This window comes from Oncorhynchus mykiss, chromosome 20 (genome assembly GCF_013265735.2).
Source record: "Oncorhynchus mykiss isolate Arlee chromosome 20, USDA_OmykA_1.1, whole genome shotgun sequence".
Classification (NCBI taxonomy): domain Eukaryota; kingdom Metazoa; phylum Chordata; class Actinopteri; order Salmoniformes; family Salmonidae; genus Oncorhynchus; species Oncorhynchus mykiss.
The window spans coordinates 19,603,739-19,614,507 of NC_048584.1; the positions used below are offsets into that span (position 1 = coordinate 19,603,739).

General features: G+C 45.0%; 1 protein-coding gene across 2 annotated transcripts in view; it reads right to left on the bottom strand.

Annotated features, from left to right (window-relative positions):
- The window catches only part of LOC110499140 (helicase SRCAP), a 28,714-nt gene extending 18,855 nt beyond the window's left edge, over positions 1-9,859 (bottom strand). For both annotated transcript variants that reach the window (XM_036955938.1, XM_036955937.1), the window contains exons 1-6: positions 9,627-9,859; positions 7,800-7,874; positions 4,530-7,669; positions 2,140-2,394; positions 1,793-1,978; positions 1,281-1,620 (exon numbers count right to left, since the gene is read on the bottom strand). In XM_036955938.1, coding sequence (XP_036811833.1) covers positions 1,281-1,620; positions 1,793-1,978; positions 2,140-2,394; positions 4,530-7,415 — 3,667 coding nt within the window. In that variant the 5' untranslated portion in view covers positions 7,416-7,669; positions 7,800-7,874; positions 9,627-9,859. The remainder of the gene's footprint in view (positions 1-1,280; positions 1,621-1,792; positions 1,979-2,139; positions 2,395-4,529; positions 7,670-7,799; positions 7,875-9,626) is intronic.
- Between the last annotated feature and the right edge of the window lie 910 nt (positions 9,860-10,769).

Genomic DNA, 10,769 nt, shown 5'->3' on the forward strand with positions numbered 1-10,769 from the left:
TTGCTTTCACTTAGCGACATTTGGGAGTTTTCGAGCATGATCTGCTCGTTTCAAGTCCTGCCACAACAACTCAATTGGGATTAGGACTGGACCAAAACTTCAAATTTGTTGCTTTTTAACATTGACTTGATTGTGTATTTTGGATCATTGTCTGACAGAGCTTGAGAGGATCTGCAGAGAAGAATGGGAGAAACTCCCCAAATACAGGTGTGCCAAGCTTATGGCGTCATACCCAAGAAGACTCAAGGCTGTAATTGCTGCTAAAGGAGCTTCAACAAAGTACTGAGTAAAGGGTTTGAAGGTCTGTTTTTTTTATACTTTTGCAAAAATGTCTAAAAACCTGTTTTTGCTTTGTAATTATGTGGTATTGTGTGTAGATGGATCAATTTTAGAATAAGGCTGAGACGTAACAAAAAAACGTGGACAATTCAAGGGGTCTGAATACTTTCTGAATGCACTGTACGTGTTCATGAGTCTCCTCTTTCTACAGTGGGGTCATATTAGTGTGTAGCCCAAACCGTCCGGACGCTACAGACAGAAGTTGGCAGATCGGCTGTACCGACTTCAGACGAGGCCCAAGACTCTTGTGGGGGTCGTAGAGCAAAACGGAGGCAACCGTCATGTGCGGTGGATTGAGACGCATCCAATGCAAAACAAATATATCTCTAGTTTAAAATTGACAGATTATTTTTTATTTTTTTATGGATTTTTAAAACAAATGCTAATTAGATTTCCGCGGTGGCGGGGGGGGGGGGGTCGCTGGACTGGCGTCACTTGCTAATTGTTGCTAATGGAGACAGTTGCTAATGGAGACTAAACAGAGGCACACTGAAGAGGACTAGTGTACACCTTAGCAACTGAATCTTACAGAATCTTACAGAAGATGCTTTGGGTAAAACAGTGCTTTTCACAAAGTCACAAAGCAACACATCCATCACCAACGTGGCATTTTGCACCAGGATGCACAATACACAGTACATCAGCTGAAGTAAGAGCAGTGGCTACAACAACCTCCTTATGTTGTAAATTATTCATGGTTCTCTAGTTATACCAGTGGAGGCTGAAGAGGGGAGGACGGCTCATAATAATGTCCGGAATTGAAGTTAGTTGAATGGTATCAAACACATGGTTTTCATGCGTTTGATACCATTCCATTCACTCCATTCCAGCCATTATTATGAGCCATCCTCCCCTCGGCAGCCTCCACTGGTATAACTTAAGAGCCTGAATGGTGGCAATCTGGATACTCAAGAAACAATTAGCAAAGAAACAGTTCTCACCATCTTCATCCACAACAAGTGGAATACATTTTTTGGGTGGTGAGGGTGCAGGTTCACTGTTCCCAGCCGGTGCCGTTTCCAGGGCCTGACTGAGGAGGTCAGAGTATTTCTCTGTCTGGCCCACGATGAAGTCCAGCTGGAGGTCCAGAGCCTTCTTCCTCTTCTCCTCTAACCGGGACTGCTGTTTGTACTGCACCACCTTCTCAACACTGCTCCAGAAGGCCCGGACCTCCTTGGCTATGTTGGAGGCGACTCGTCTGATTTTGGCGTGCTCGTCCCTCTTGGCCTTCTCCTCCTTCTGCCGCAGCTCCTCGTGATGTCGCATCACCATCCGCACCACCTGGAGAAACATGCATATCTAATTGAGTTATTTTGAACTTGTTGGACCTAACATGAAATCATGGCATTGGTTAAGCAAACAATAGGTAATACCAATCTCTCTGCAATATGGATGCCACTTTGGAAGGATGCCAAGTGGTGTGAAATAAAAGTGATATAAGAGGGTTTCTTACCTTCCTGGCGACCCCTCTCTTCCACCTCCTCTCCTGGGCAAAGTCGGCCGAGAGCCACTGCATCTCCTCACACAGGTAGTCCCAGTGAACCTTGGGCCGGACCGGCTCCGTCAGGCGGGTCAGTCGCTTCATAGACCAAAAGCCTTCTCTCTTCAACGCTACGGTCCTGCCCTCTATCTCCGCCTCCTACAACACATAGTTCACATCCGGAATTATAGAAATAAAGCAACTCAGATTGTTCCAGTCTAGACAGTTTATTAAGTGAAAAACTATTCACAGTTGACAATTTGGAACAAAGGTCAGAAGGATGAGCAGGAGACCTGGTCCAAATCAGAACACTGACTCACGTGTTTGGCTAGTTCAGCCATGTCTGCGTGACGCTCCATGCGGGGTCGATGGGGAGTGACAGGGTCTGATGGGGAGGAGCCTCCTGGGCCAATAGAGGGCGGAGAGAGGAACCTGCCCTGGGCACCTCGGAGAATGAGGGGAGTAGTGCTGGGAGTCCAGTCAATGAAGGATGATAGGCCGGGAGAGGGGGATGAAGTGGATGAGGAGGCGGGTGACAAACTTTGCGTGACCCTGTCTGCTATCCACTGGCGTACCTGGAAACGGAGGGAAAGGCAGCGAGAAGGAAATGAGGACTTTTGAGCAGGACCATAACAAGATTGCCTCTGTTCCAGTAGGAACAAACATGCATAGATATCACAGCTAAATCTGTCTCAAACATGCTGTATATCAAGCTATCAACAATTCTCTTTGATACCGTAGGCTATACCTCAAGAAATCACACGCTGCATTGAAAACAAACAAAAAAAAAAGTTTACTATTCTGTAGCCTACACCCATACAAACTTTGCAGTGTACACAACCTGCTATCTCATGTAATCATTCAGTGATCAGCGAGCATCCTGCAAGTGTGATCTATCGGAGCGTCTGACACCCACCGCTTACCTTTGAGAAAAGGGCCTTTGTCTGGCCTGCTCTGTCTCTGCTCATGCTGGAAAACATACATGGCTTAAAACATGGCCAACTTAATCACTAAAGCAGAACACTGCATATGAAAGATCACTGCATGAAACAAATGGAGAAACAATCTTGAGAACTGAGAATGAAATGCTATAATTGGAAAACAGTGAAAACATGCTGAAAGCGTTTTCCTGGCATCCGCCAAACCCAGATTTGTCTGTCGGACTGCCAGATGGTGAAGCATGATTCATCACTCCAGAGAATACATTTCCACTGCTCCAGAGCCCAATGGTGGCGAACTTTACACCACTCCAGCTTACACTTGGCATTGCACATGGTGATCTTAGGCTTGTGTGCGGCTGCTCGGCCATGGAAACCCATTTCATGAAGCTCCCGACAAACAGTTAGTGTGTGACGTTGCTTCCAGAGCAACCGAGGACAGAATTTCAGCACTCAGCGGCCCCGTTCTGTCAACTTGTATGACCTACCACTTCGCAGCTCAGCCGGTTACTCCTAGACATTTCCACTCCACAATAAAATAATTTACAGTTGACCGGGGCAGCTCAAGCAGGGCAGCATTTGACGAACTGACTTGTTGGAAAGGTGGGATCCTATGACAGTGCCATATTGAAAGTCATTGAGCTCTTCAGTAAGGCCAATGTTTGTCTATGGATTGCATGGCAGTGTGCTTAATATTATGGTGTGGCTGAAATAGCCGGATCCACTAATTTGACGAGGTGTCCACATACTTTTGTATATATAGTGGATTTTGCAGCACCGACACAGCCAGCTACATTTTTCTACATTTAATTAACCATAGCCATCAAGCTCCAAAGTCTTCAAAACTGAAAAGGGAGTTTATGTTCTCTCTGCTACTGCACAGCAAGCAGTACCGGTACTAGGTCCAAAAGGCTCCTTAACAACTTCTACCCACAAGCCATAACACTGCTGAAAAGTTATTCAAATGGCTACCAGGACTATTTGCATTGACCATTCTTTCTTTTTTTTTTTTACGTTGCTGCTACTCGCTGCTTATTATCTATGCAAAGTCACTTTAACCCTACCTACATTTAAAGTACCATTCAAAAGTTAGGACAAACCTTTTGGAACACCGAAAGTGTGCAAAGCTGTCATCAAGGCAACGGGTGGCTACTTTGAAGAATCTAAAATATTTTGATTTGTTTAACACTTTTTGGGTTACTACATGATTCCATGTGTGTTATTTCTTCGTTATGATAGACAAGTTCAAATAAAGCAAAAAACATGAATGAGTAGGTGTGTCCAAACTTTTGGCTGATACTGTACATATTACCTCGACTAACCTGTATCCCGCACATTGACCCGGTACCAGTACCCCCTGTATGTAGCCTCGTTATTGTTATTTTATTGTGTTGGTTTATGTATTTATTTTACTTAAAACTGCATTGCTGGTTAAGGACTTGTAAGTAAGCATTTCATGGTAATACCTGTTGTATTCGGCACGTGACATATAAAATCTAAATTTGATTTATATATCTCCATTTCAGTTTTTGCTGAATTGAATATCACAGAATTGCATTTAAACACATTATGCCTTCATTATAAGCATAATAAACAACTATTCACACAGTAGCAAAATGTTTATTGTATGCTGCTTAAGAAAACTGTCAGAGCAAACATTAGCCCACCTTTCCTGCTAAAAGAATGGTCTCTGTTGATACATATAATCGCTGATTTGGCAGCACATCTGAAGAAAACTGCTAAGCTACACAGAAAGCAATTTTGGGGCATACCTTGCTCACTGCTGGGCTGGGGTTGACCATGCTCCTGCGGCTAGCCTGGGCCTCCACTGCCAGGTCAGCCTCCTCATCACTGCTCTCCTCTGTGGGGCTGCTGAGCCCTGGGCCCTTCACACCGGCTAGCCGTGGCCGGATGACAGGCGGTGGTCCGGACTGGCTCCCATCACTGGAGGAACTGGAGAGTTTATTCCTCGTCACATTGCCTGATGTTGAGGGCAACTTGGGGGCAGAGAGGGGCTTGGAAGATGCATTGATGATATTCGGAGGGTTTAGGGTTTGAGACACAGTCACTGCTTTGCCCGTGGATGTTTTGATTGGAGTTAAGGCCTCTTTGTCAGATTTGCATGGTGTGGGAGTAGATGGAGGGGTCATACGGGACTGGGTTGGCGTGTTTGTAGCGGGAATAGCAGGAGGTGCTGCTGTGGGTTCTCTCTTGACAGAGGACTCTGTCTGGTCTCTATGACTGCTTACAGGCATAGGCACAGCGACTGACACAGCTTTTGGAAGGCACTCTAATACAGGTGCTGTGTCTGAGCCACAGCTGAAGCTGCTAGTGCTAGCCTGCATCAGGCTGCTGCTCTGCTGCCTAGATACCCCCAACAATAAGGAGGGAGGATGTTTGAGGAGACGGGTGTCCCCACGCTTTAGTAGGAGGAGTTTTGGGTCGATGATGCCAGAAGAGAGTGTCGACCGGGAAGCCTCTGGGTTGGCCTCGGTTGCTGTCACATTAACGGTACGATAAACATCCTGCTGGGTCTCCACTGGGGTTTCTGTCAGTGTTGGACAGGGCTGTGGATATTTGGTCCCTTCATGAGAAGAAACACAGGACTTGGGTTCTGTAGTATTTTGTAAGGTGGCTACAGGCACCTTTTTTAGAGGACAATTCTGCTTTCTACCCTCTGGCAAATGTATGGTAATTGGGGACGAGAGGACCTCAATACTGTGTTGACTGTTTGACTGTACAACAACCCCCTCTGTTAATTCATCCATTGGGGAGACAAGAGAAGATGTACTGGCCATTGCGCTCACTTCCGTTTCCCCTGGCAGCGTTTGTGTGTCACTCAGACATGTGGCTGGGGAAATGCTCACCCCTCTATTGTCTGAGACAGCTGTGCTGGTCTCCAGACAAGGTAATGCAGCTTGTGTAAAGGTGTCCGTCTGTCCATCTGGAGTATCTGATACTGGGACAGTTTGGACTACACAAACCTCACTTGAATCTTCCAACACAGTATTGTCAATTTCAGTAGTTGTGTTTTCGGGCTCAAAATTCTGCCCTTCACCAGTCATCTCTACATCTTGTGTGGAGAGACTAGGGGTAAAGTCATTTCGATGCTGGATAATGACTTGATCATTGTCATTACTCGCTTGAGGGTGAGATAGCAGGCATATTTCTCGTCCCTCACTGGCTGTACAATTCTCAGAGTGTTCCATGAGTGGGGTGAATAAGTTTACTTCGTAGCTTGGGGAGAGGGACGGTCTCTCTCCAACAACTTCTATTGCAATCTCCTCCTCCACAAAGCTATAAATCTCAAATTCTCCTGCAGCCAGTGGGTCCATTTCAATATCCAAATGGGTCCCTTCAATAAACGACTTTGGTTCTCTGTCAGAATATTCAGAGGTTAATTCAATAACAGCAGTATCACCACTGACAATATGTTCTTCCAGGAGGACACACTGATCCACCTGCACCTCCTCAGGCAACTCCAGACAGGTCTCTCCTCCATGAAACACAGCTCCTTGAGCATCAGCTGACAGCACGAGCTCAGAGACTAGTGGAGTCTCCATCCTGGTTTTGTGGTCAGGATTAGACATCTGAACTTCAATAGATTGTTCTGTCTGCATTAAGTCTATTTCTGTACTGGGGAGGTCGTGGATAGGAGGGGTTGCTGCTGTTGTCTCCTGTAGAAAAGAGCTTTGTGACTGGATTGTTAAGTTGGGTGAGGGCTTCGCCATTTCAGTCTCCTTTACCCTGTTAGTCTCAATCCGTTCTTCTGTTGGGAGAGGGGGATTTGTCTGGATATTGCTCTCACTCTCCTGTCTGTCAGTTGTGTAGTCAGGGGTGGAATTACCACTGCCAGGGGGCGTGTAGGGGACAAGACCAGAGTATGTTTCTCTTGACTGTGGGGTCCCGGATATGTCAGTTGGTGGGTCTGGGAGTAGCGTCTGTGAACTCCCAAGTGTGACGTGTCTACTCTCAGACGGTTCTGTAGATCTCTCAGATTCTTGTGGTCCCTGATCCACCGCATTAGCTCCCTGTATCTCTTCTTGGCCGTAATTCGAGTTCTGCGTGATTTTAGGTTCTGTGGAGAGGTCTGTTTGTTTCTTCTTACTGTTGTCAGTGATGAGCACTGGGGGGATAGGCTGCTCAGAATTTTGCAGAATGCCTGCTTGCTCTTTGACTTCAGACAGAGGTATGTGGCTGGCCTGATTTGCCTGAGTCGACAGGGTTGTTTGAGACTGCTCCATCCCTCGGTCTTCGTTGTGGTCTGGGACTGTATCTTTATTTGGGCTGAGGGGAAGTGGGGACACTGTTGAGCAGGATTTAGAGGGAAGGTTTCTAGCTGGGTGTTCTCTGCCAAGTTCCTTGATTCCAGTCTCTTGTTTATATTCCAATTTCTCTGGGAGAGGCTGGCCCTTTTCTGTCCCACTGATGACGACCAGTCCACCTGCACCTCTCTGATGCAAAGCCTGGCCTGGTCCAGCAGCACTCGTTTGTCTATCTGTGTGGCTGCTGTTATCAGTTTGTGACACATAATGCGAATATTGGCTTGTTCCGTCTGTCTGTGTGTCAGAGAGCCTGTCTGAATGGGACTTTGTAGAGAGACTAGGGTCCTTGGGGTGCAACGGGCCCAATCTTCCTCCACCACCACTATCTGACATTGGCCCTCTTTCAAGGCTGTCCTTAGTGTTGTCGTTGGGGTGAGTCTCTGTGGGTGTGTTATTTTCACTGACGCGTCCGTGTCTTTCAGGGTGTGACGTGGTCGTGTTATCCAGTGGTGGGAGAGGCGCAGCGGCCACATTTTGCGCAGCCTGGGGGTTGTCACCCAGCACATCCACAGCCGGAGGGGTGCGCTGCTGCACCTCCTCCTCCCCAGAGCTTCCTCCCTCTGTGCTGCTCCGGCTACACACTGCACCTGGAAGCAGTGAGAGGATGTAGTTCAGTTGACGGATACATGCATTTATAGACAAATATTTCAATAAGTATCCAGCAAAGAACAATTTGTCTAACTAGTCAATGTCTCTGGTTAAGGAAGAACTTATCACCTGTCTGTGGTGTGGGACACAGCGCTTCCGTGCTTTCCACTTCCAGGATGCTGATTAAGGTCCCGTCCACATATTCTGAATAAAAAGACAATCGGTAAGTAAAATGATCAATGCCACTGTTCTCCGGACTATAATACAATTTTCAATTCCATAGAATCATAGAACCACAAATTATTGTTCTACTCTGGTCCATGTGTGCAACTGGCTAGGCATCCCCTTTCCCCTTTATCTGAAGAGTTCCAAAACTGCACAATACTGGCCAAAGAATGAGGGTGGCAACATTGTTATACTGTACACTATTCATGAATCAAACATTGTATTATATGGGCAGGTGAGGTGTTTGAGGCATAGTTCACAACCTTTTCCAACAGACTTTTGCATATGTGTTTCGATTTAGCGACTACTTGCTAGCAAATGCAATATATGCTTTCCTTGGAATCAAATATTTAATACAATCTCTAGAATGACTTAATAAAAAAAATAAAACAACTTTGTTAGGTTTATACAATTGTAGCCCCTGACCTTTTCCCTGATGTGGCATTATCAAACATATTGCTACACGCACAAATTGACGCAAGGGCCTCCAGCCATTCAAATCAACAGTATTACACTGTTGCAAATGAAATGTATTGTAGTTTATAATAATCTGGACATGGCATGTGCAGCGGGGACATGTAGGTGTTCCTGAAGCAACGTGACACTCGTACACTCAACGTTTTCGTGCGCTCTTCGGGTGGTATCGTTTCAATAACTGTTGATTTAGCTAGTTAGGTACTATTGTTGTTAGTTGGCTAACTACATGGCTAGCATGTTTACTAGTTGACTAGCTACCTATACAGCTTGCCTTTATATCTAGATGAGCGTTGTTGGCCCAAATACTCCCAATACTTTAAACTAGGCGCGCACGCGCCCCATCCCACCCGAAGTTATGTAATGGTCTGGGTCTTTATAAATGCATTTCTGATTCGCTTGAAGCGAAAAAGGGGTTTTAAAAAGTCGAATTAAAACCCGCTTCCCAACAATTACCCGTGACGTCATTGCACGGGGTCAAATAACCACAACTACTAAACATTGAAATCATACATTTAGCTATATAGTCAGTCAATATAAATGATTTACCACGTTAAAAAACTAACAAAATAAATTATTCCTGCAATGTTTCTCGCTAAAATGTAGCAGTGATTAGGAGGGGGATAAAAGGGGGGTTCGAGTGATCCCACACAAGCACACTTAGTTATGAATTAAAAGATGTCCTCCAGTTGTTTTGTTTTTTTACTTTTCCTGTTGAGAAGTGATATCCCAAGTAGACAGTGTAAATCCATTTTATTCTGATTCCAATATGGCCAACGTGATTACACTCAAACACCTTCGCCCGAATATAAGTTGCCATTGTTAATTTTGTATCGTCTTATTCTGTGGAGAGCTAACGTTAGCGGCAGCCTTGTTAGTACAGATAGTTTTAGCTAAATCTTTTCGCGCCGCAGCTAAATTGGCTTGCATTAGGCAAATTCCATGCCACAGCCACTGTTTGGCCATGATGCTAAGAAGTACATGTTCTGGCTGCAGGTGAAGTCTAACGTTACAGGGAAGGTAAACAAGCCAAATAATTAGCAACTTTGTAATTGCGCCGTCATTGACACCTGTTTTTTTATCTGTGTTGTAGTGGAGTATGCAGACAAGGAAAACTTTCGTAACCCTCAATTTTATAAATATATTTGTCAGAATTAACTGGATGTTGTGTCCCGCCGCGAACAAGCCCCCCTGGTGCCCCCTACTACTTCCTCCATGCCCCCCTTCTAGAGGCCGCCATCTTATGTTCCCACCTACCTGAAATTTCCGACCAGTTTTCTTTTACAAAATTCTTGTTGATGGAGTCGTCATCCGGATAAAATCGTACTCAATCCGTGATGATAGTATTCTAAACTGTCTCTCGGTACCCAACGAGGTAGGAGTAGGTCCGTGGGAAGAAGTTATAATACGGACTGAAAGAGAGCGGGTTCTAGTGGTTGCGGGGAGGAGACTTTTAGACGCAGCGAAATGGTGGAGAACCACTGCTGACAAAGTGCAGAAGAAAGTATTATCTCGCGAGAAGTTGAACGGCGCGCCGCTGCAATTTTTGGGATTGGTAAAACGGTGCATTTATTGCTTTAGTTGAAATTATAGCAAATCCCATGATAATTTTGGGGAAATGTTTTATGTTGCTATTATCTGGTAGATTTTATTTTTATTCAATGTACTCCACTAGGATTTAATTAATATACCTGGTTATTGCAAATGTTTCTCTTTCCATAGAAAAGCTTACAATTCTTACTCCGGCACCTATTTGTGGTGTATTTGTGGTTTCTACTTAACCCAAGTGGACTCAATATGCAAAAAAACAACCTTTCAATAGCACACTAAATCCAAATATCATGCTATTACTAGATAATAGATAAAGCGTTGTGAAACAGGTGTCAATGAGTACTACACCATTGTCATATCAGTATCTCTGACAGGGCAAGTTAATTACCATTACTTGTTCAGTGGTCACAGAACAGTTTAGCTATTGTAAAAGAGTCATTGTACAGAGGGATCAGGATGTTGCAATTGAACTAGGTGGTTGCCCACCATTCACTACTTAAGGTGTTAATGCTGGGATGGAACAAAGTCCTGCACTCCAAGGTCAGAGTTGGAGATCCACACTGTATGCTCTCTCCAAATAAACATTGTCTGGAAAGCATGAAGAATAACAATATGACCACGTCTAAGTATATGTGGTCAGGGGGCAGCATGTAGCAGCCTAGTGGTTAGAGCGTTGGGCCAGTAACCGAAAGGTTGCTAGTTTGAATCCCCGAGCTGACAAGGTAAAAATCTGCCATTCTGACCCTGAACAAGGCAGTTAACCCACTGTTTCTAAGCCATCACTGTAAATAAGAATTTGTTCTTAACTGACTTGCCTCGTTAAATAAAATAAAGTGGCTGAACTCTTTT